Raw genomic sequence first — 25694 nt, forward strand, 5'->3', positions numbered from 1 at the left:
TATTGATTGATTGAGATTTATTTGAAATGTGTAAAATAAACAAGTATGGATATTAAATATCTATCAATCTATCTCTCTCTCTCTATCTATCTCTCTATCTATCTCTCTCTCTCTGTCTTTCTCTCTCTCTCTCTCTCTCTCTCTCTCTCTATCTCTCTCTCATCTCTCTATCTTTCGCTATATATCTCTCTCTCTATCTATCTCTCTAGCTATCTCGCTATCTCTCTCTATCTATCCATCTCTATATCTCTATCTATCTATCTATCTATCTATCTATCTATCTATCTATCATCTATCCATCTACATAAACGTACATACATATAAAGCAAAAACATTTATCAGGAGTGAGAAGAAGTGAACAAACACTTATTTAATCCCTTTTCCATCAGTTATTGTTTCATAATTTGATCATTTCCAGCTTCCTAATTATTTATATAATATTCAATTTGTGTTTATACAAGCATTAAAAAACAAAACAAAACAAAACAAAATAAAAAAATATACACACACACATAAATAAATTACATAATAAACAAGATAAACCGTCACTCCTATAAGCACCTGACATGAGTCAAACCCCCTCTTCATCCTTATGTCGTGTAAATACCGTATTTTTGTACTGTATTTTAATTTGGCGTATGTTCGGATGTTTTTAGCTTTTTTTTTTTTTTTCATTAGAAATCCAAGTTATTTTAGGTTTTTCAAAGCTGTTTTAGCAGTTTTTTCTCCCTTTTTGTGTGGTTATAGCTTTTTAATCCCGTTATAATCTCTTTTTAGAGTCAAAAATGAGTTCAATGTCTTTTTTTAATAGTGACTCCCTCAGTGTGAAACCTGGACCTGATGGATGAAGAGCTGAAATCCTGGTTCACATTCTTCCTTTTCAAAAACTTCTCCATCACTGTCACTGACACAGTACTTTGATACAAGATGGTAGCAGGAGGTGGAGATTATCCACACTGACGTCTGTCAGTTTCAATTTCACCGGCAAAGTTCTGTGCTGCCCTCTAGTGGCGAAGAGTATTTATACATGATTACTCTGCAACACACTGTCGAGAGCAAATGTTTTTTTAGAAAAAAATGTGAAATTGGATAATTTCCCACGGCTCACCTGACTAGATCTCAGGGAAACACCAGTGTGCCGCGGCGCAGTGGTTGAAAAACACTGGATTGTTTAAACTGCTTCTTAGCATGCGGGTTCCACATCTTCACTCTGGGGGGGTCGGGGGGTCGGGGTCTCGGCAGGACACCAACGTGGAGTTCGTGATCTCGGGTTCGCTGCACGTCTACCAGCGCATGATCGACCGCGAGGAGGAGAGCCTGCTGTTCGTGACGCACCCGGGCGAGCTGGTGGGCCACCTGGCCGTGCTGACGGGCGAGCCGCTCATCTTCGCCGTGCGGGCGCAGAGGGACTGCACCTTCCTCTCCATCTCCAAGGCCCACTTCTACGAGTACGCCGACGTTTTTACCGCGAGTCGTTTTCGCCGCCGCCGCCGCCGCACTGACGCGTGAAACCGTTTGGCCCCGCCCCCTGCAGGATGATGCGCGAGGAGCCCGGCATGGTTCTGAACGTGGCGCACACCGTGGTGAGGAGGGTCTCGCCCTTCGTCAGGCAGATCGACTTCGCGCTGGACTGGATGGCCGTGGAGGCCGGGCGAGCCGTGTACAGGTAATCCCAGGAGGAGTACGGGTTTAATCCACCGGTCGGGACGGACGGTTCGTAAAGTAACGGCTTGGTAACTGGTTGCTGGATTAAATTTAGGCTAACATCCAGATTGTAGAGCATCTTCCTCCTCGAACGTCCAGACTATAGAGCATCTTCCTCCAACATCCAGATTGCAGAACATCTTCCTCTAGCGTCCATATTATAGAGCATCTTCCTCCACTAACACCAGATTATAGATCATCTTCCTCCTCTAACATCCAGACTATAGAGCATCTTCCTCCTTTAACATCCAGATTATAGAGCATCTTCCTCCACTAACATCAGATTATAGAGCATCTTCCTCCACTAACATCAGATTATAGAGCACCTTCCTCCACTAACGTCCAGATTATAGAGCATCTTCCTCCTCTAACATCCAGACTATAGAGCATCTTCCTCCACTAACATCCAGATTATAGAGCATCTTCCTCCTCTAACATCCACACTATAGAGCATCTTCCTCCACTAACATCCAGATTATAGAGCATCTTCCTCCACTAACATCCAGATTATAGAGCATCGTCCTCCACTAACATCAGATTATAGAGCATCTTCCTCCACTAACATCAGATTATAGAGCATCTTCCTCCACTAACGTCCAGATTATAGAGCATCTTCCTCCACTAACATCAGATTATAGAGCATCTTCCTCCACTAACGTCCAGATTATAGAGCATCTTCCTCCACTAACATCAGATTATAGAGCATCTTCCTCCACTAACGTCCAGACTATAGAACATCTTCCTCCTCTAACATCCAGACTATAGAGCATCTTCCTCCACTAACATCCAGATTATAGAGCATCTTCCTCCTCTAACATCCACACTATAGAGCATCTTCCTCCACTAACATCCAGATTATAGAGCATCTTCCTCCACTAACATCAGATTATAGAGCATCTTCCTCCACTAACGTCCAGATTATAGAGCATCTTCCTCCACTAACACCAGCTTATAGAGCATCTTCCTCCACTAATGTCCAGATTATAGAGCATCTTCCTCCACTAACATCAGATTATAGAGCATCTTCCTCCTCTAACATCCACACTATAGAGCATCTTCCTCCACTAACATCCAGATCATAGAGCATCTTTCTCTACTAACATCCAGATTATAGAGCATCTTCCTCCACTAACATCAAGATTATAGAGCATCTTCCTCCACTAACATCCAGATTATAGAGCATCTTCATCCACTAACATCAGATTATAGAGCATCTTCCTCCACTAACATCAGATTATAGAGCATCTTCCTCCACTAACGTCCAGATTATAGAGCATCTCCCTCCACTAACATCAGATTATAGAGCATCTTCCTCCTCTAACATCCAGATTATAGAGCATCTTCCTCCACTAACATCCAGATCATAGAGCATCTTTCTCTACTAACATCCAGATTATAGAGCATCTTCCTCCACTAACATCCAGATTATAGAACATCTTCCTCCACTAACATCAGATTATAGAGCATCTTCCTCCACCAATGCCCAGATTATAGAGCATCTTTCTCCTTCTAACATCCAGATTATAGAGCATCTTCCGCTAACATCCAGATTATAGAGCATCTTCATCCAATAACAACCAGATTATAGAGCATCTTCCTCCTTCTAACATCCAGATTATAGAGCATCTTCCTCCACTAACATCCAGATTACAGAGCATCTTCCTCCACTAACATCCAGATTATAGAGCATCTTCCTCCACTAACATTCAGATTATAGAGCATCTTCCTCCTCTAACATCCAGATTATAGAGCATATTCCTCCACTAACATTCAGATTATAGAGCATCTTCCTCCACTAACATCCAGATTATAGAGCATCTTCCTCCTCTAACGTCCAGATTATAGAGCATATTCCTCCACTAACATTCAGATTATAGAGCATCTTCCTCCACTAACATTCAGATTATAGAGCATCTTCCTCCTCTAACGTCCAGATTATCGAGCATCTTCCTCCACTAACATCCAGATTATAGAGCATCTTCCTCCACTAACATCCAGATTATAGAGCATCTTCCTCCACTAACATCCAGATTATCGAGCATCTTCCTCCACTAACATCCAGATTATAGAGCATCTTCCTCCTCTAACATCAGATTATAGAGCATCTTCCTCCACTAACATCCACACTATAGAGCATCTTCCTCCACTAACATCCAGATTATAGAGCATCTTCCTCCACTAACATCAGATTATAGAGCATCGTCCTCCACTAACATCAGATTATAGAGCATCTTCCTCCACTAACATCAGATTATAGAGCATCTTCCTCCACTAACATCAGATTATAGAGCATCTTCCTCCACTAACGTCCAGATTATAGAGCATCTTCCTCCACTAACGTCCAGATTATAGAGCATCTTCCTCCACTAACATCAGATTATAGAGCATCTTCCTCCACTAACGTCCAGACTATAGAACATCTTCCTCCTCTAACATCCAGACTATAGAGCATCTTCCTCCACTAACATCCAGATTATAGAGCATCTTCCTCCTCTAACATCCACACTATAGAGCATCTTCCTCCACTAACATCCAGATTATAGAGCATTTTCCTCCACTAACATCAGATTATAGAGCATCTTCCTCCACTAACGTCCAGATTATAGAGCATCTTCCTCCACTAACACCAGCTTATAGAGCATCTTCCTCCACTAATGTCCAGATTATAGAGCATCTTCCTCCACTAACATCAGATTATAGAGCATCTTCCTCCTCTAACATCCACACTATAGAGCATCTTCCTCCACTAACATCCAGATCATAGAGCATCTTTCTCTACTAACATCAAGATTATAGAGCATCTTCCTCCACTAACATCAAGATTATAGAGCATCTTCCTCCACTAACATCCAGATTATAGAGCATCTCCCTCCACTAACATCAGATTATAGAGCATCTTCCTCCACTAACGTCCAGATTATAGAGCATCTTCCTCCACTAACATCAGATTATAGAGCATCTTCCTCCTCTAACATCCAGATTATAGAGCATCTTCCTCCACTAACATCCAGATCATAGAGCATCTTTCTCTACTAACATCCAGATTATAGAGCATCTTCCTCCACTAACATCCAGATTATAGAACATCTTCCTCCACTAACATCAGATTATAGAGCATATTCCTTCTCTAACATCCAGATTATAGAGCATCTTCCCCCTCTAACATCCAGATTATAGAGCATCTTCCTCCACTAACATCCAGATTATAGAGCATCTTCCCCCCACAAAGGGACGTGACCAAAGTCCTCTGGCGTCCCCAGACAGGGGGACAAGTCGGACAGCACCTTCATCGTCCTCAGCGGCCGGCTGCGCTCCGTCATCGCGAAGGACGACGGCAAGAAGGAGCTGGCGGGGGAGTACGGCCGCGGCGACCTGATCGGCGTGGTGGAGGCGCTGACGCACATGAACCGAGCCACCACCGTGCACGCCGTCAGGGACTCGGAGCTCGCCAAGCTGCCCGAGGGCGCGCTGAACTCCATCAAGAGGCGCTACCCGCAGGTGGTCACCCGCCTCATCCACCTGCTGGGCCAGAAGATCCTCGGCAACATGCAGCAGGTCAGCGGGCCTCTGGCAGGTAACTGGTTTATATCGATGGAGGGTTAAACCAAAATAGATGGGGGGGGGGGGGGGGGGGCTTTTGCACCGGGTGTCAAACATGCGGCCCGCCAAACGATCTCATCCGTCGCCATGTGATTTTTGAAGTGTGAAGTATTAAAAATGAAAACTGACAAGAGGCTGATCTAAAAACACTCGATTGGCAAAAATGACATTTTTATAAGGGGCAGACATTATAAGTTTTACTTCTTTCTGCTCCTTTTCATTCATATGAAATGCTGTTGTTGCATTGTTTTAAATGAATGAAATAAATAATAGAATGAAATATGAAAATGAAACATTTAAAACCGCCCTCGGTCAGAATTTGACCCCCGACATTAATGCAATCTGTGGAGGTCACATGACGCCACGCCTTTCACAATAAAACAATGAGTCCAACTTATGTGAAGTGACACTTTAGACACGTAAACTCAAAACAATTTCCAGATGATGACGAATTGTTTTAATCCTGAATAAAAATACGACATCCAGATACAGGTGACTGAGGGATTTTTTGCAAATATAATAATATCTGATTTCCTTTAATATGTATATTTCAGAATAAACTGGCAAATTCTTGCAGTTACAAAAGAATCAAAAGAAGGAAAGACTTTGCATTTGTCCATATCTGCAGTTTAATATGTTAAGTTTGACTCGTTCGGCCTCCAGAGGTCAGATTAGATTGATGAGGCCCCTCAACTGAAATCAGTTTGACGCCCCTGCTGTTGTCACTTTTCTGTTGTTATTGTTTGGTGTTTGTGGGAATATTACCATTTTCGTCTCGTGCACGCTGCGCCTCCAGACCGCGGTCTGGGTTTGCACACGCCCACCAGCAAGTGGGATTCTGGGAATCCGGCCTCCAACCTCTCCACCGTGGCCATCCTGCCCGTGTCCGACGACGTCCCGCTCACCGCCTTCACCCTGGAGCTGCAGCACGCTCTGAGTGGCATCGGTACACACACACACACTCACACACACGATCAGCTTTTTTATAAGTTTATTGTCATTAATAACACATTTTTTATTAACATTTATTATCAGATTTCACTTTAATGGCTGAAACATTCAACGTGGTTTCTTCCTTTTAGGGAAACATACGAGGTGATTATATCCTCGTCATAGATTTATTCAAATATTTACCTTTTTATTTGATTAATTTGGCTTATTGTTGCACTTTTTTGCGAACTATGTTGAGTTTTTTTGCACATATCACAACGATATTAATGATTAAAAATAGAAATGGGGGGGGGGGGAGACATATATGAAAGTAGGATTAATAAATGAATAATGAGGCAACGTTTACGCCGTGTTGAAACCCGTTTTGTTTTCAGGCCCGACTCTCCTCCTGACCAGTGACATCATCAAACAGCGCCTGGGCGCCGCGGCTCTGGACAGGTACGGAACGGAGGCTGAATTGCATGACGAGGCCTTTTTGTCAGAGGGCGTCATTCTGCTCCAGGCGTTTGGCTTCACGACAAAAGCAAAACGACAGCACCCCTAGTGGCCCAACGTGGTAACTGTTTTTCACGATAACCCAATATTTCTGCCATTGACGTGTAAACACGAAACAAAAAAGGCGAAATCGAGGCATTTTTCTCGGGATATTACTCAAAAACTTTTCCTCAAAACATGAGATGAGTAAGTGGAGAAGTTTTTACTTGATTGGATTTTCGTTTTGCTGATTTCAACATGCATACTTCCTCTTTTTGATCTTTTTTTGTTTTCAGGAAATAAAGTTAATTTAGGAATTCAGACAGAATATATGAAGCAAAAACAGAAAAGGCTGCGCTGCATCAGCAGTTTATTCACTGCACAATTCCACAATTTAAAATGTTTCTGGTATTCATACAGTTTCTATTGAACTGGAAGCTTTTTAGGTTTACAGCAACATGTTTGACAACTAAAGCAAGATTGAAAGCTTATTTATCTGATTGAGTTTAAGGGTTTTATAGTGTTTTACATACTTTTGTGTACAGTTATGTCTGTTGTTAGCAAAGATTTTACGTTTATAGCTTCTGTTTTCTAACAAATCGGACGTTGTTGTAGTGTGAATAAGATGCTGCATTCTGGCCAAACCACCAAGAAAATTGCAAGCATTTCAAAGAAAACATAGATTTTGTATTAGCAAATGAATAGCAACGCAACACATCTGAGACAGGTTTGTAAGTTGTTTCTGTTCTTTCCAATAATGTGCTGCTAAAATAACAAAAATGATAAATATAGTCCAGTCTGGTCAAATCTACACGTGAAGTTAAATGTTTTTTAGGTTAAAAAACAAAAAAAATCCAGCTGTAACATTATGACCACATCTTCCTCGTTGGTTTTATGCATCAGGCATCAAATGAACATTTTATCCTCAAATCTGATGTTAAAGGTTGAACTCTTGTGGGTCTGTATTATTGAATATTTGTCCAAACTGCTGTCGGCCTGAATATATTACAGTGGGTGGTTGTAACGTTGTGGCCGACCCGTGTTGCTCACTTGCGAACGTCGTCTCTCTCTCTCTCTCTCCGTCTCTCAAAGTGTCCACGAGTACCGCCTGTCCAGCTGGCTGGGCCAGCAGGAGGACATCCACCGCATCGTCCTGTACCAGTCGGACCCGGGCCTGACGCCGTGGACGCAGCGCTGCATCCGCCAGGCCGACTGCATCGTCATCGTGGGCGTGGGCGAGCAGGAGCCCGCCGTGGGCGAGGTCCGTGAGACCGCCAGTCCAGTCCGTACGCGTGTGTCCTCCGTGAGGTAACGGCTCCTCTTCCTCCTCCTCCTCCTCCTCCTCCTCCTCCTCCTCCTCCAGCTGGAGCGGATGCTGGAGAGCAGCTCGGTCCGGGCCCAGAAGCAGCTGGTGCTGCTGCACCGGGAGGACGGCCCTCCGCCCAGCGGCACCGCCGAGTGGCTCAACATGCGGAGCTGGATCTGCAGACACCACCACCTGTCCTGCCCCCGCAGAGTCTTCTCCCGGAGGAGTCTCCCCAAGCTGGTGCGTCGGAGGCGGAGAAACTACTACACCCCCCCCCCCCCCCCCCCACCGGCTCCACGAGACGCCTCATGTCATGTGCGTGTGTGTGTGTTTCCAGAGGGAGCTGTACCAGCGGGTGTTTGAAAAGTGTCCAGACCGTCACTCCGATTTCTCCCGGCTGGCCAGGATCCTGACGGGGAACAGCATCGCCCTGGTGCTGGGAGGAGGAGGCGCCAGGTAGAGTCACGGTGTGGGAGGAGGAGGCGCCAGGTAGAGTCACGGTGTGGGAGGAGGAGGCGCCAGGTAGAGTCACGGTGTGGGAGGAGGAGGCGCCAGGTAGAGTCACGGTTCTGGGAGGAGGAGGAGGCGCCAGGTAGAGAGGAGGAGGCGCCAGGTAGAGTCACAGTGTGGGAGGAGGAGGCGCCAGGTAGAGTCACGGTGTGGCAGGAGGAGGTGCCAGGTAGCGAGGAGGAGGCGCCGGGTAGAGTCAGGGTGTGGGAGGAGGAGGTGCCGGGTAGAGTCACGGTGTGGGAGGAGGAGGCGCCAGGTATAGTCACAGTGTGGGAGGAGGAGGCGCCAGGTAGAGTCAGGGTGTGGGAGGAGGAGGCGCCAGGTAGAGTCACGGTGTGGGAGGAGGAGGCGCCAGGTAGAGTCACGGTGTGGGAGGAGGAGGAGGCGCCAGGTAGAGTCACGGTGTGGGAGGAGGAGGCGCCAGGTAGAGTCACGGTGTGGGAGGAGGAGGAGGCACCAGGTAGAGTCATGGTGTGGGAGGAGGAGGAGGCACCAGGTAGAGTCATGGTGTGGGAGGAGGAGGAGGCACCAGGTAGAGTCATGGTGTGGGAGGAGGAGGCGCCAGGTAGAGTCACGGTGTGGGAGGAGGAGGAGGCACCAGGTAGAGTCATGGTGTGGGAGGAGGAGGAGGCACCAGGTAGAGTCATGGTGTGGGAGGAGGAGGCGCCAGGTAGAGTCACGGTGTGGGAGGAGGAGGAGGCACCAGGTAGAGTCACGGTGTGGGAGGAGGAGGAGGCACCAGGTAGAGTCATGGTGTGGGAGGAGGAGGCGCCAGGTAGAGTCAGGGTGTGGGAGGAGGAGGAGGCGCCAGGTAGAGTCACGGTGTGGGAGGAGGAGGCACCAGGTAGAGTCACGGTTCTGGGAGGAGGAGGAGGCGCCAGGTAGAGAGGAGGAGGCGCCAGGTAGAGTCAGGGTGTGGGAGGAGGAGGCGCCAGGTAGAGTCACGGTGTGGGAGGAGGAGGCGCCAGGTAGAGTCACGGTGTGGCAGGAGGAGGTGCCAGGTAGAGAGGAGGAGGCGCCGGGTAGAGTCAGGGTGTGGGAGGAGGAGGTGCCGGGTAGAGTCACGGTGTGGGAGGAGGAGGCGCCAGGTAGAGTCACGGTGTGGGAGGAGGAGGAGGCGCCAGGTAGAGAGGAGGAGGTGCCAGGTAGAGTCACGGTGTGGGAGGAGGAGGAGGCGCCAGGTAGAGAGGAGGAGGCGCCAGGTAGAGTCACGGTGTGGGAGGAGGAGGCGCCAGGTAGAGTCAGGGTGTGGGAGGAGGAGGCACCAGGTAGAGTCACGGTGTGAGAGGAGGAGGCGCCAGGTAGAGTCACGGTGTGGGAGGAGGAGGCGCCAGGTAGAGTCAGGGTGTGGGAGGAGGAGGCGCCAGGTAGAGTCAGGGTGTGGGAGGAGGAGGCGCCAGGTAGAGTCACGGTGTGGGACGACGTTCCACTTTAAGTTTCTTTAAATGCACACTGAACTATTTCACCCATGATGCAGTCACACCATTTAAAGCATGGCTCTCAAATATTTTCACAGTAAAAGTCACTAAAAAGACGTTCACTGTGTCTTTTTTTCCATAAAGTTTCCTGACGTTGCTGGATTTATTCACTGATTGCAGTTTAGCCTCCATTAGCCCACGGATCTTATGTTGGACACATTTGCTTGTGTGTTTTTTTTTTTTTAAATAACACTAATGTTTGTGTATTTTTGTGCGTTGGATGTAACAAGTGTTTCTCTGTGATTGATTTCTCACTGCTCTGTCTCGTCCTGGAGCTCTAGTGAAGGTAGGCTGATCCTGAGAACACGCTGAGCTCCTGCAGTACCGAATACGAACAGCAAATACGTAAAAGACTCCAGAAGATGTTGGAGAGCTACTATTAACCCTACCTCTCCCCCCCCACCACTCTTCCGTACAGGGGCTGCTCTCAGGTGGGCATCCTGCGGGCGCTGAAGGAGTCGGGGATCCCCGTCGACCTGGTGGGGGGAACCTCCATCGGCTCCTTCATGGGGGCGCTGTACGCCGAGGAGAAGAGCAACAGCCGCATGAGGGTCCGGGCTCGAGAGTGGGCCATGGTGGGTGGAAGTGGTTCACCATGGAAACACTCTTTCTCTCTCTCTCTCTCTCTCGCTCTCTCTCTCTCTCTCTCTTTCTTGAAATAATCCAAGCTGTTCTTCAGGACATGACCTCCCTCTTCAAGAAGATCCTGGACCTGACCTACCCCGTCACCTCCATGTTCTCCGGAGCCTCCTTCAACTCCGGCATCAACTCCATCTTCAAGGACAAACAGATCGAGGTGCGTTCAGGGGCCATCGGAAAAAACGCCTTCTCTTCAGGAAGACACAAATAAGCATTAATGTTACAAGTTCCTGTTTTTTTTTTTTTTTTTTTAATCTATTGGGTTAAGAAGAATATTACAGAAAACATGACAGTATTGAAATACTGTTATGTATTTTTTAGTGTCGTAATAATAGTCAGAATTTACTGAATTTATCACTTTAGTTCTATTAAGCTTGGGCTGCTTGAGTCATTATATTTACATTTAAAAGTGTGAGCAGGTGGTTGATTAAAACCTTTAAAGAGTCTGTTAATCCGATACGAGCCACCAGATGGTGTCCTAACGTCTCGTCGTCTCTGTTCTGGTCGCCTCTGCAGGACCTGTGGCTGCCGTACTTCAACATCACGACGGACATCAGCGCGTTCTCCATGAGGGTCCACACCTACGGTGCGACGACGGCGTTTTTATTCCCTCCACATTCAGACACTTTCATCATGAAGCCTGAGTTCAGCGAGTGAATGACACTCTGTCATCTGTAGCAGTCGCAGACGTTTCTGTCTTGGAGTATTTTAAGTATATTCATCCTTTTTCTTCACGGAAGCTTTCATTCAGAATGTGGTGAGAGGAGCTCCCCCTGCAGGACTTGTACCACATTGCACCCCCCCCCAGCTCTCCATATGTTCTCTCACAGCAACAGCAAATACTAGATCACGGTTTATTGCTAAAAAAAATTTAGCAATGATATTATAGAAAATATTATATACAGCACATCAAAGACAGAATTTTTCAGGCAGTAAAAATATGACAAAGAAATGTCACAAAAAAATCAAATAGAGCCAAATTTTGCGTTTTCCCCCCGTTTAACACAGTTTATACAAAAGGTGAGGAAATCTACATTAATTAATTAATTAATTAATTAATGAAAAAAAATAGTAGAATTAAATCTATTTTTTTTTTATTTTAAGGAAAAATAAAAGAGAAATGTTAAAATTTAAATATAAAGTATAAAATTTATTCATCAATTACAAGAAAAGAATGGAAGTGATTTAAGAAAAATATGACGGACTGCCATTTACCGTAATTGTTTCTATTTTTAAGAAAGACAACATTCCTGAGCCAGTGGAGTATTTAGACTGAAGAAGAAAGTGCCGTCTTAATCATAATGAAGTGAAAGCGATAACATCCATCTGGTCGGAGCTGCTATAATCTCCTGGACGACCAAATCTGGCAATGCGAGGTCTGAAAAGTGTCTCCAGATTATGAGTCAAGATGGTTCATGGTTCAGGTCTTCATGTGCAGGGTCGCTGTGGCGGTACGTCCGGGCCAGCATGTCTCTGTCCGGCTACCTGCCGCCGCTCTGCGACCCCAAAGACGGACATTTGCTGATGGACGGCGGGTACATCAACAACCTTCCAGGTGAGGCAACGCGCAGGCGGAACTTTGTGAAAATGCTCGGTGCTCCGTGCTGAGTTCGATCGCAGAGCGATGAGAAATAGAATCTAGAGATGATCGAACTTGATCATCTATTATGAGTTGATTCTCGATCCGTCTGCTGAGCGATGATCGGAAGCTGTGTAAGAGGAAGATCGTGGTTCGTTTTCTCTCCAGCCGACGTGGCTCGCTCCATGGGCGCCAAGGTGGTGATCGCCATCGACGTCGGCAGCCGGGACGAGACCAACCTGACCAACTACGGCGACCACCTGAACGGCTGGTGGCTGCTGTGGAAGAGGCTGAACCCGCTGGCCGAGAAAGTCAAGGTACGGCGACTCCGTCACGGACCCCCGACGCCCCCTCGGTGGCGGCGGGGGTTCCGTGACGCTCTCTCTCCGTCGCCTCCCATCCAGGTCCTGAACATGGCCGAGATCCAGAACCGGCTGGCCTACGTGTGCTGCGTGCGACAGCTGGAGCTGGTCCGAGACTGCGAGTACTGCGAGTACATCCGGCCGCCCATCGACCGCTACGGCACGCTGGAGTTTGGCAAGTTCGACGAGATCGCTGTGAGATAAACCTCCGCTGCCCCCATTCTGGCCCCTAACCCAGCCTGAGCAGCTCTATCTAGACAGTAACATGATTTTCTAGATTAAACCAGCCTGAGCAGCTCTATCTCAACAGTAACATTATTTTCTAGATTAAACCAGCCTGAGCAGCTCTATCTAGACAGTAATATGATTTTCTAGATGAAACCAGCCTGAACAGCTCTATCTAGACAGTAACATGATTTTGTAGATGACACCAGCCTGAGCAGCTCTATCTCGACAGTAACATGATTTCCTAGATTAAACCAGCCTGAGCAGCTCTATCTAGACAGTAACATGATTTCCTAGATTAAACCAGCCTGAGCAGCTCTATCATGACAGTAACGTGATTTTCTAGATTAAACCAGCCTGAGCAGCTCTATCTAGACAGTAACATGATTTTCTAGATTAAACCAGCCTGAGCAGCTCTATCTAGACAGTAACATGATTTTCTAGATTAAACCAGCCTGAGCAGCTCTATCTAGACAGTAACATGCTTTTCTAGATTAAACCAGCCTGAGCAGCTCTATCTAGACAGTAACATGATTTTCTAGATTAAACCAGCCTGAGCAGCTCTATCTAGACAGTAACATGCTTTTCTAGATTAAACCAGCCTGAGCAGCTCTATCTAGACAGTAACATGATTTTCGAGATTAAACCAGCCTGAGCAGCTCTATCATGACAGTAACATGATTTTCAAGCAAGAGTATAAATTAGCAGGTAGCCCGACCTCTGTCTGAGCTCACCGACCGTGCGGCTCTCTGGCGCAGGAGGTGGGATACCAACACGGGAAGACGCTGTTCGAAGTGTGGCAGCGCAGCGGCGTGGTGGACAGCATGCTGAAGGACCGCCACCAGGAGGAGTTCCACAAGACCAGGACCGGCCACGTGAGTGCATACGGCGACGACGACATCTCGCACACTTCCACAGGAACAGCAGAACAGGATATAGCGGGCATGCCAAACCACGAATCATTTAATTATGACTTAATAAAAACTTAAATTGAAGCACGTAATTCCACACAGTAAAACAATTTGTTCAGCAGAGAATTCAACTGATTCAGTTATTTGAATGCCCTTCAAGTCATGGACGGATTGTCTAAAAGGTAAAGGTGAAGCGTTATAAGGAGTGAAAATGGAGTTGTTTTTTTTTTTAAAGAAAATTGGTCAAAAAAATTTGAGCCGAGTTGAAGTAAATTGAACTTTAGCCACAAAACAAGTGAGGCAGGAGCATATCTGGGGAAACAACCGCAACATAATCATTTGTAAAGATGTTTAAGTTTGGGAAATTAGTCTCAAATATGTAAAAATAAGTACAATTATGCTGTATCCGAAAAGGATGAAGCCGAAGCTTTAATCTTTTGACGGACTGTGTCTTTCAGGTGGTCACGTGTCCCAACGCCTCCTTCACTGACCTGGCGGAGATCGTGTCGAGGATCGAACCCGTCAAGGCGGCCGTCGTCAACGGTCAGTTCACAACACGTCAGCAACCGACGCCACTTTTTAAAAAATTGTACTTTGTATATCGTGAAGTACCAACGTCGAGACATACTGAGGCCCTCGGCGCTGCCGTTCTCTCCGTCTCCCCCCAGAGGAGCTTTCCGACGAGTACCAGACGGATTACGACGAGGAGGCGGTGGAGAGCGCGCTGTCGGACTTCGAGGCGTTCGCGCAGGGCGGCGAGTACACGGAGGGCGAGGAGACGGCCGACACGGCTGAAACGGTGCGTGACGACGGCTTCATGTTTCGACCCGTTTAGAATTTATTGAGATGTTTGTTTATTATTTAGCATATTCATTCTCTTTCTTTTTTTTTACTTATTTCCACTTATTTATTCTCGTACTGAGAATTTTCTTGCGAAAATAGTGTTTTGGGTGTTTGTTTACAAGACAAAGGTGCTGGGAGATGACGATAATGGTAAAATGTACTTATCATTATCACTAGGGTGTTTTAGTCTGAAAATCATTTTGTTATAACCATTGGCTCTGTCACAATAAGAGGCAGTGCTTAATTTCCATTCATATTTTCCTGATAAACTGTTTAAAAACACCAGACTCCATTGAAAAAAGGTCTAATTTAATTCACAGAAACTACTATTATTACTCTTTTGAGTATTATTGCCTGACTCTTGTGATTAGAAATTCACAATAACAACAAATAAATCAATAGTTTCAGTCTGTTTCTTTGAAAAGAGTCTTGTGGGGTTTTTATTTCTATTTTTAAAAAGAAGAGAATGAGATTTTAAAAGTTTCACTTCCTGATTGGAAACAAATGCAGATTCAGTGGTTAAACTATTCAAATGTACCGGGCACTTCCAGTAATACAGATTTTTAATAAAGTTGTCCTACTTTTAGGAGCTTAAATACACAAGAACATGTTTATATTTTCTCCTTTCAGTAAATCCCTCATATAGCTTCCCACAGAGGAAATATGAGTCATATAAGGAACTTTGTGTCTCAAAATGATCCGAAGTATAGAATCGGAAAAGATCAAACATACGTATTTGTGACGTCTTCCTGGGCAGGATGAAGACGTTCAGGTCCGACATCGAAGCCGGCCGAAGAGGCGTCCTGTTGACCTCTGACCTCGGCAGGACGACTCACACTGCCTTCAGGCCGCGAGCAGCCGAGAGGTCAAAGTTCAGCCACGGCCCGGCGCCATCTTCTCTCCCTCTTCGTCTGACATCAACCAGAAGTGTCCAGTTAGGAAAAAAAAAAAGTTTTGTGTCGCCTCAGGTTGAAGATGTCTTGAATTGGCCTCAAACGGGAGGGGGGGGGGGGGGGGGGGGGTACTCTGGTTCAGGGAGAACATGCAGTCTCCACACAGAAAAGCCACCCAAAGGCCTCACCTGCACTCAAACTGGAGGCCTTGCTAGTGTAGCAAGTCTTCACATGTGGTCTGTAACTCGCGCTGTTCTGCCAAAACCCCATTTGTGCCGCGTTCCAAGTGAAAACGCTGGAAAGTACGCGGGCGTTCTGGTGGACAAGTTGGGTCGTTGTCACAGTGACTGTCGGCTATAGAACATTGTTGTTCTTGTCTTATCTACTGAGGATGTGCAGAGGAGCTGTTTTCCATGGCTGTGGTGAGCATGTGCAGTAGTGGCGTTTTAATCTCGTTTTCACCGGTTACCACAGACACATTTTCGCAAAGTTGTGCTTTCAGTAGCTAGCTACGCAGTGTGCTATGTGTACTGTCGCCTGGGACCGAGCTAGCTGTGTGCCGCCACACGCTCCAGCTCGCTGTGCATGAGTGTATCAGTCATGTTTAGCATGTAGCATCGCTAGCGTGCGAGCCCCGAAACTCTTCAGCATGTGGCATCGCTAGCGTGTGAGCCACGAAACATGTAGCATCGCAAGTGTGACCCCCTGGATACGAGTGACGGCCAAATGAAGCTTCATGAATCACTCTCTTTATTTTTTAAAGCCACTAGATGGCGCCGTCTGTTCAACTGTTGTTTAAAAACACACTACATTTCTGTCTCTATATTCAAACCAACAGTGCCACCCGGTGGGGACAGAAAATAAAGAAAGTGCTCCGTGAAGCTACATTTGACCATCACTACCCGAAACTCTTTAGCATGTAGCATGTAGCATGGCTACAGCGTGACATGCCGAGCAGCTAAATTACAGAGCAACTCTGTTGGTCCAAACGTCTCTGGTGACGAAGTTGCTGATGTTGTACGAACTGTTCCTCCTCCTCCTCTTGATGTTCTGGCAGAACATTTCACGGTTATTTTTGTTATATTAGTTTTAAAGAATCTCCAAACCGTCCTCTTTTGCGTTCCCGCGGGCGAAGTTGCTGACGCGTGACGTCACGTAGTACTCGGCGGCTTGTTTCTGGGATTATTTACAAGTACAAGTATTCCGTGCAGTATTGGACCTGATACCGGCATCTGTATCGGCGCATAAATGAATGATTGATCCCTTTGTAAAGCTTCTTTTTTTTTTTTTGAGAAAGAGCGACAGAGCAAGACTTATATTCTGGATTAAAAAAAAAATTTCCAGGACAAAAACATGTTTTATTGAAATCTAGCATACATTTCTCTGTATTTTGGTCTCACTTTAAGGGAATGTCATGACATTTTTAAGGCACTATAATTACATTTATGGTGTTTTGACTGAAATGTCAAAGCGTGTTGATTTTTCACCTGAACAGCACGTAACGGTTAACGCGCCTGTTTCCTGTGACCATGAAGAACTCATCAGGGTCGACTCTTCGATAATCGTCGGTGACCATGAAGGGTTAAACGAGCACTTCAGCTCAAGTAATTAGAATACAACGTCGAAATCATCAAAAAATAAAAATACAGAATGTTGAAATATTAGAATTTGAATTATGTTCATGAACTGATTATTAGAATGTAAACTCTTTATAACTTGACCGAAAGGGAAAATAGCTGTAAGTTTTGAGCGTATTAGTATTGCTATTGATTTAATATTGTTTAGAGTTTAAAGAGGGCAGACGCCACTACGTTCGTGCTTGACCCCTGAATGTCTTTGTGTATTTTCCTTTCCTTCACATGTATTTGATATGAAACCATGTAGGATTAATTTATTAGGCGGCGTGTGAACGGGTGAGAGCGAAGGTGAAAATAAAACTACTGAAACCCGAAACCTGTGTGTATTTTGGTTCTGAGCATTTTTTTGATTAGTTTTTTTTTTTACATTTCTGGTTTGTGACTCGATGACGAGTGCGGTTTCACTGGAAACAACGTGAGTTTAAAAGTTTATGTGTATAGAGGAGCTCTTCCTCAATTTTTGTTGTTGTCGATGTCCGTTGTTGTACACAGAAGCTTATAGAGCATCTTCCCTCTTTAACGCCCAGCGAGTCGCTGAAGAGTCCGTCGTGGGCCCGTCTCGTCTAAATTTAAGCGGCGTGTGTCACAGACGTCCTCCGCTGCACCTTTTCTTTTTTTTTTTTCCATCCCACCTCACTGCGAGTTTCGAAAGAGGAAGTGAGCAGAGTTGCCGAAAGCCCCGCCAAGCCTCTTTTGTCCTCTGCAGCGACGCGAGAAGAGGAAGCGTGAAGAGTTTCACTGAGCGCCGAGCCGATCAACAACTATCAACACAAGGTAAGAGCCGGGAGTTTGTTAGCGGGTTTTAAACCTCTGGAAGAGAAATCTCAATCTCAATCGTTACAGAATGAGAAGGAATTAAAGAAGAAGTTTCCAATATGTCAAATAATTACATTTCAGTTGATCTGTGGCCGTTAAATGATCATAGAATTGAAAATGTGAAGAAAAAAATGACAAGATTTGCTTCGATGAATCGTCTCAATCTGACCTTTGATCTATAGATATTGGACAAAAGTTGAAGCAAAATGTTTTATATAAAATTAAATAAATCTGGAAGAATATTAAGTTTTTTTTAATGATGAATCCAGATAAAAAGAAAAGACAAAATCTGAGGTATATAATTGCATAATATCTTGTGTTTTAATAACCATCATGGCAAAGATACTTGGAAAGTTAATACTATTTCTTAAAAACCTCTAAAATGTAAAATAAATCAAATATATTAACTTTGATAAAGTGATATTTTTATAATATAATTTATCAAAAATTGTCATGAATAATTAAAACGGTAAAGAAACTATCCTATATAATATAGAAACTATGAATATAAACTTATAGATTGTTTTTCTCAAGTAAGGAATTATGAAATGTTTTTTAAAATTTCCCTCTGCGATTAATAAAGTACTTTATTCTGTAAACATTTGAAGAATATAAAGACGTGTCAGCAGTTTTAGTGGCTCATTCTTACAGCAGAAAACCCCAAAATTATAAGAAATAATGTAATTAAATCCTTGAAATTAGACAAATATAAAGTTTGAAAATAAATAAAATTCAGTTTGAGGAATTATTTTTCTAAAAAACACCTTAAAATAAAGAAGTATAAAATATTTAACGTCATCTGTTACTTTTAATCTAATAGAATGGAGCAGTAATCCTCAAATACGATTCTATTTTGAATATCGTAAACAATATAAATATATGGAAAATGAATACAATTCAAATGCCACTGTAAAAAAAACAAAAAAGCAAAAAAACTCAAGAGAATGGTCTGTTTTTTAAAATGTAATCTTAAAAATATATAGAATAATGAATGAAGTTGTCATCAAACATAGAGAAATAAAAAAATAGGTGTAAATTAGGATTTTAACCACCCAAAGGATTGCATTTATTAACAGAAAATATTGTGTTATTTACACAAACAATCTTCAATGTATTGGTAAACATGTTAAAATGCCAGACCAAACATTTCCTTCTGCGTGTAAACTGAGAGGAAACGAGATGTGGCCTTCTTTTTTTTTTTTTTATTTCCGGCCGGTAAACAGATGTGGCGGAAACGGAGTAAATATAAGCAGAGTCTCTCAGTGGCGCCCCCTCTGGCCATAAGGGGAGAAGAACTGATGAATGAAGGTGTTTGTTGTTGCAGGTCTGATTGGAGGAAGTTTCATCATGGCTCAAGGCTGCCTCAAGTGTCTGAAGTACACCATGTGTGTCGCCAACTTCCTCTGTTTTGTACGTAGTACGAGTGTGTGTGTGTGTGTTCAGAGGTCATTTCATGTGTGTTTGTCAAGTCTACCAAATCAATTCTACCACTTTGTTTCTATTATATGCGGATCTATGTCGCTGCCCTGGTTTTCTCTCCTCGTCTACTTTGTTCTTGACGACACATATTCTTTTCTACCTTAGATTAGTATTCTTGATGTGTCAGTTTAGTGTGTAGCGAGACGCTACGATGATGTCATCATGCTGACCTCACAGCAACAATGGCGGACAACCTGCTCCGGATCGCGCCTGCAGAAGCTACCGACGCTAGCTACTTTGATAAGGCTAGATGCTTTAGTTGTTGAACTCGAGGGTTTTTGCATGCTTCCGTGTTTTATTCTCAATTTTTGGTGTATTTCTGTGTATTTCTGCTACAGCGCCGCCTGTAGGCCCGACATATGTACTACATCTTTATGACGAGTTTTCACGGCGTCGTGCGGAAACTTTCTAAGCAAACTTCTGCTTCATTCCACTCGTGGCGATTTTCAAATGTTCAGTACCGTTCAGGCCGCCGCCGCCGCCGCTCACTGTCCTCTTGGCGTTTTTCCAGATCGGCGGCGTGGTCGTGCTCGGCTTGGGCATCTACATGGCCACGAAGTTCAAGACGGTGGACGTCAAGACCAGCGTGTCCATTCTGAGCATCGCCAACATGCTGCTCGTCGGCGGCATCATCATCACCTGCGTGGCCTTCCTCGGCTTCCTGGGAGCGCTGAAGGAGAACCGCTGCCTCCTGCTGACGGTAACCAAACACAAACGCTCGCTCCCACGCGGGGGGTGGAGGTGGAGGGGCGGGGCTCATCAAATCCACGGTTTGAGTCATTTATCAGGAAGTGCTGAGTCACGTTGGTTTCCTGTTTAAACCGTCACACTGCGCCCAGTGGGGGACTTTTGACTGCTGCTCCGGAGCCCCCGGGTCATTTGGTACAGACGTTAGACGTTACGGGGTTTGATACGGAAGATGGACTGAAGAGGCGTAATCGCCGGCAATTTGTAGTTTAAAGATATAAAGACTGGGAAGAAGGTCTAGAAAAATGAAGCAACGCATCTCGAGATAAAAAAAAAAGTTAGAAATGCAACAATTCAAAAAGTGCAATTTAAGAAAACTTCCCTCGTCGGCTGTTGGAAGAGTTCACAGGCAAGCAAATATTTTATGATGAGTTAAATTTTTTTTTTTTTTTAAATGCTCCAGGTTATAATTTATTGCTGCATGCGAGGCGTTCAGGGACGAGTCAGAGTGTCAGTCATTTGTGATTTCGGGTATTTGTTGCCCCTTAAATCGCAGTAAACGAAATACCTGTTCTTTACACTGTTTAGTTTTTCCTGCTGCTCTTCCTCCTGATGCTGGTGCAGCTGACGGCTGCGTGTCTGCTGCTGGTGTACGACAGCAAGGTAACCACAAGCAAAACACTTACTTTCTGGATTTATTTTTTTTTTAATGAAGAATTTAAGGCCATGTATACACGTCCCTATGTTTTTACAAAAAGGGATATTTCCTTCTTTACGTTTACAAAAAAAAAAATCTTCAGCGACACGGACCCACACATACACCTGTTTCAGAGCTGCTATGACTTTGTCAAACCTGTAGAGGGCAGTGTAACAGAAGCATAAAGCCATAATAGCCAATCAGAATCCTTGGGAAAAAATAAATAAATCACTAATTGTGATTTAAATACCCACCTTTTAGATGTAAACAGGTTTTTCCAGACTTCCTCTGTCGCGAGTAATAGAGAAATATCCGGGGGTTTTTTGTAAACGTGGCCTGAGTTTATATATCATGCATGTCAAACGACGAGAACCATCGAATCCATCGAGTTTGTGACGTAAATCGTCTTCCACCACCGCAGATCGCCGGGGAGGTAGATAATACGCTCGTCAAGTTATTGGACGAAGCCAAAAAGCCGAACGCGAGCACGACGGAAGCGATGGAGATCTGGAACGGCATCCAGACGACGGTGAGATCGTCGTGTTAATGAGGGAGGGGGGGGGGTGTTACCGGGCCGCTTGCTCCGCCCACTAACGTTCCACTTCCTGCTTCCAGTTCGACTGCTGCGGAGTCAAGAACGCGTCCGACTGGGGGAACCAGGTGCCCAATTCCTGCTGCCCGGACCAGTGTGTCGGCCCGCGGCCTCATTACAGGGAGAAGGTACGTGTAGCATGTAGCATGTAGCATCCAGGTCAAAGGTCACGCAGCAAAAAAAAAAAAAAATTTTCCTCCACATTTACCCGTTTTACAGGGATGTTTGGAGAAGTTGAAGAACTGGTTCGAGGAAAACTTTCTAACCGTGGGAATCTCCGTCATCGTCCTCTGTGTCATCGAGGTGAGCGAACGCAAATTCTGCTCCCGCTTCAATGTCACTCCGGAGTTGGGGAAACGTTCACACGGAAAACTTTCGCAGCTTTTAATGTCCACGGCGTTACGGTTTCATCTTCAAAGACGAGCGACGGCGCCAACTCGTGGCCTGGCATGCCGACTCCACGGTTTTCAGTGTAAACGGACATCGTTTTCAAAACGTTGCCGCGTAAAATGATGCATTTTCACTTGAAAACTTATCGTGGAAATGGGTTTTTAAAACGTACAATTGTGGCTCCATTTAAAAGGGAAAATAAAAAAAATGCTTAGCAGCTGTTTAAGATGTATTGCTGAGAAGTTTAATCGTTTAAAACAAAGGAATAAAGCTGATTATTGTGTCTGTCCCTTCACGGTAACCATGACGACGACGTTGGGAGGTAATTTCTCTCTCTGTGTTCGCAGGTGTTGGGGATGTGTTTCTCCATGACGCTCTTCTGCCACATCAGCAGATCCGGACTTGGCTACAAACTTTAAAAAACTGTTTATTTTCTTTAGAGGTATCGAACATTCCTGTCTGTAAAGCGAGAGAAATCACACATCCAAAGGAAAACCATTTGTTTCTGTTGTCCAAACGCGTGTCTGAGGCTAATCGTGAGGCCGTGGAACACTGTGAACTTGCAGTATTTGTTCTTCACTTCCAATCAACACTGCCCCCTGAAGGCTCCTGCTGGTACTGCGACTCTAATGTAGAACAGGAACGAGCCCAGTTGAACAGATTCACACAGTGCGTCTTTAAAATCGACCCGTTTTCGTATTCGATTGTGATGAAAATACACAAAATCTACTTTTTTCTTTGGTCTAAAATTGCCGTCTTATAAAATGACCCCCAAAATAAAACTATTCTAATTTTGATTGTTGTACATAAAGGCTGATACAGATCGTACCTGAACCTTGTTTACATGACAACGTTTCAAGTGAAGAACTCAAATTTTCCGTTGTCGTTTCAGAAAAGTAATGAAACCCCACACACACACACATGCATGGAGAGAAAAATAAGCTATAAACATTAACGGTGGGCGCACGCGGACATTCCAGTGGACAGACGACCGAGTTGGATTGTCATTACGGTGAATGTCAAACTAAAACTAGATGATCTGCATTTCCCGCGGCAAATGCATGATAGTGTGAATGCAAACTGTAATGCTTTTTGCTGCCTGCGGCAGGTAGACTGGAATGCTTTGAAAAAGTGGGAAAAAGTTGAAAAAGTTTCAATAAGTTGAAAAAGCTGAAAAAGTTTCAAAAAGCTGAAAAAGTTTCAAAAAGTTGAACAAGTTTCAAAAAGTTGAAAAAGTGTCAGTTGTAAAAGTTTCGAAAAGTTGAAAAAGTTTCAAAAAGTTGAACAAGTTTCAAAAAGTTGAAAAAGTGTCAAACAGTTGAACAAGTGTCAGTTGTAAAAGTTTCGAAAAGTTGAAAAAGTTTCAAAAAGTTGAGCTAGTTTCAAAAAGTTGAACAAGTTTCAAAAAGTTGAAAAAGTGTCAGTTGAAAAAGCGTCAGTTGTAAAAGTTTCTAAAAGTTGAAAAAGTTTCAAAAAGTTGCACGAGTTACTAAAAGTTGAAACAGTTGAACAGTTTAAAAGTTGAATGGTTGAAATCGGTTAAGATTTGAAGAAGTTATAGCTAGTTAAAAATGTTTCCATCCGTTAACATTGGAAAAAAACAGTGGCACAAAAGTTGAAATATTTTAAAAAGTTGACGAGATTTCAAAAAGCTAGAACTTAGCCGGAAAGTGCAGAAAAAGCTGCACGATTTGATATTTGAATGGTGACGAACAGGTGAAGATTGCCAGAGTTTTAGCGATTCGAAAAACAGAATCTCAAGAGTGTGAAAGTCTTGCATTCACACTAACTACCAAGTCCCAGGAGAAATGTGGGACTGGGAGTCGGGACATGACGGAGGAAACCAGAGCATTTTCGAAAAGTTGCGTTTTCAGTGGCTCCAAGCGCCGAACGCAGCGAAAGTTTTTCATTTTTCACTTAAAAAAACCCCAAAACAAACGTTGTTGTGCAAACGAGCTCAGAGGCATCGTATCTCCGGAAATGTTCAGACTGATGTAAAAAAAAAAAAAAAAAAACTTTGTCATTTATAAATACATCTGATCTGCAGGGCGTTTCAAATGAAGCCCCACTAGTGTGAAGGTGTGAAACATGACCGTGAGTTAATATTTCATTTATTTCTGTGTTCGTAAACTTTTGTTTATATCCTGTGGTTTTCTGCCACTTTCACTGTTTAAAACTTTTTTGTTGTGTTTTTACTCTTTGGGTAATAATAATGTCGATTACCACAATAAAGTGTGACTTCCAGTGCGAGGAGCTGCAGTTTGTGAACTCTCATGACGCCGTCACATGATCCGCTTCCTGTTTGACGTGTTCTGTGGCGGAGCTTTAAAAATACCCACTTCCTCTCAAAACTGCCCAGTTCCCCTAAAAACTCACACTCTGACACACTTAAAGAGCTGCGGCGGGTTTTAAAGAAAAACAAACAACACGAGAGATTAAACACAGACAAATTTATTTAAAGAATAATTCCTGCATCAATATTTTAAGACAAAAAAAACTAAAAAAATACTAAGATTTCCTTTAAACTTTAAAATAATTTTGTTCTTTTTGAAACCATCACACACAAAAAATAGAAACAAGTACAATTTTTTTTTCCGTAATTAAAAAAACAAAAACAAAATGTAACTGTACACAGCAGAATATACCATTTATTGCAAACTGAACACCCCTGACACCTCAGAAACTAGAGACAAGTATTGCAATTCACCTACAGATATGAAAAGAGGAAAACATTACATACTCTTGATACAGTGCTCTCTCTCCCTTCCTGTTCAGCCCTCTGGCGCCCCCGTGAGGCTCCACAGTGACTCTGCGTGTTGGATTTTTTTTTTCTTTCCTTTACAGTGCGGCACTTTTTGTTGATTTTCCATCGTCTTCAGTTCGAGATTCAACACGAGGAAAACCAAAAAAAAAAAAAAAAAAAAAAACCCTCATCAGTGTGAAGCACTTCCTCATCCCAAACTTTATACTGAATTTTTTTAGGCAGAAAATTGATTTTATAGTTTAAACCACAGACTTTGGTTAAAAGATGGACCACAGCTGTGACACATGGAGCCAAAATTTAAAAAAATAAAAAAAAAATGCATATCAGCTAATTTGACCAAAAACAAAGTAAAACTACTTGTGGAAGATCATGGTTAGAAAGTTGATTTTTGGTGGTAATTGTTTAAATTATACCTCCGCCAATTGAAGGATTTTTCTTTTAAACATAAGTAGTTCAATACACCACCTTGTGGTTCAAACTCGTATTGCAGGATTGAACTGTCTAAAAGGCAATGAATCAAGAAAATAGGATTCGAATTACATTTAAATAAAATACACGTTTAAGATATTTTGGCTTGAATTTGACATATTTGAAGAAGAACATCGAAGCTTTGTCCATCTTTATACATAATCTTGCAATTTAAACACATTTCCTGCCACAAAACAAGTTACATTTACAGTTTATCTCGAAATATCGCCAACAAATTCTGTTGTAGTGAATTCCTCCACACATTCCTCCGCAGTTTGAGAGTAAGTGTCCCTGGTAGGAGCAGACAGTACCGTGCCGATAAACATTGGTGTTGGATGGAGGGGGGGGGGGCGTCACGCCAGGGCGTGAAGAGACCAAAGCATTCTGGGTAAACGCGTGAAGAGCCGCGGTCGCAGGACGAGAGCGTCCGCTAAGACGTCAAATAAATAAAAGAAAGACGGGGGGGGAAAAACCAGAGTCTTTCTTGAACCCGACCCGTTGCTGATTTTAAAACCACGTCAATCAACGGATCCCGCCCGGAACCCCCCGATCCTTAACCCCCGATCCTTAACCCCCACCGATACATCTGGAATGAGTCAGAGCAGTTAGGGTACCCAGCCCCTAAGATTCAACACTAAAAAACACCAAACTGCAGTCAGACGTCGGCGACCGACCGACGCTAGCGGTAA

General features: G+C 44.0%; 2 protein-coding genes across 2 annotated transcripts in view; both read left to right on the forward strand.

Moving 5' to 3' along the window:
- pnpla7b (patatin-like phospholipase domain containing 7b) overlaps positions 1-15576 on the forward strand; it is a 28380-nt gene extending 12804 nt beyond the window's left edge. Inside the window, exons 17-34 of the mRNA XM_080499579.1 lie at positions 1243-1448; positions 1535-1666; positions 4965-5278; positions 6101-6250; positions 6630-6693; positions 7822-7990; positions 8093-8275; positions 8373-8491; positions 10442-10598; positions 10703-10819; positions 11179-11248; positions 12101-12217; positions 12410-12558; positions 12646-12798; positions 13587-13703; positions 14198-14282; positions 14408-14538; positions 15340-15576. Of these exons, the coding sequence (XP_080355705.1) occupies positions 1243-1448; positions 1535-1666; positions 4965-5278; positions 6101-6250; positions 6630-6693; positions 7822-7990; positions 8093-8275; positions 8373-8491; positions 10442-10598; positions 10703-10819; positions 11179-11248; positions 12101-12217; positions 12410-12558; positions 12646-12798; positions 13587-13703; positions 14198-14282; positions 14408-14538; positions 15340-15399 (2493 nt within the window). The 3' untranslated portion in view covers positions 15400-15576. The remainder of the gene's footprint in view (positions 1-1242; positions 1449-1534; positions 1667-4964; positions 5279-6100; positions 6251-6629; positions 6694-7821; positions 7991-8092; positions 8276-8372; positions 8492-10441; positions 10599-10702; positions 10820-11178; positions 11249-12100; positions 12218-12409; positions 12559-12645; positions 12799-13586; positions 13704-14197; positions 14283-14407; positions 14539-15339) is intronic.
- A 2246-nt stretch (positions 15577-17822) lies between these two features.
- LOC308132967 (leukocyte surface antigen CD53-like) lies at positions 17823-23985 on the forward strand. The gene is made up of 8 exons (XM_080500201.1): positions 17823-17886; positions 19253-19338; positions 19919-20107; positions 20683-20757; positions 21213-21320; positions 21407-21511; positions 21603-21686; positions 22121-23985. The coding sequence occupies exons 2-8, from the start codon at positions 19276-19278 to the stop codon at positions 22190-22192; spliced, it is 696 nt and encodes a 231-aa protein (XP_080356327.1). The 5' UTR covers positions 17823-17886; positions 19253-19275; the 3' UTR covers positions 22193-23985.
- The last annotated feature ends 1709 nt before the right edge of the window (positions 23986-25694 follow it).

The sequence above is a fragment of the Blennius ocellaris genome (assembly GCF_963422515.1).
Source record: "Blennius ocellaris genome assembly, chromosome: 7".
NCBI lineage: Eukaryota > Metazoa > Chordata > Actinopteri > Blenniiformes > Blenniidae > Blennius > Blennius ocellaris.

Bases quoted from the DNA above. Each gene is read 5' to 3' on its own strand.
- LOC308132967 (XM_080500201.1), top strand. From the start codon at position 19,276: ATGGCTCAAGGCTGCCTCAAGTGTCTGAAGTACACCATGTGTGTCGCC. The intron at 19,339-19,918 runs GTACGTAGTACG...GCGTTTTTCCAG, and splicing joins TCGCCAACTTCCTCTGTTTT to ATCGGCGGCGTGGTCGTGCT. The intron at 21,512-21,602 runs GTACGTGTAGCA...CCCGTTTTACAG, and splicing joins GGCCTCATTACAGGGAGAAG to GGATGTTTGGAGAAGTTGAA.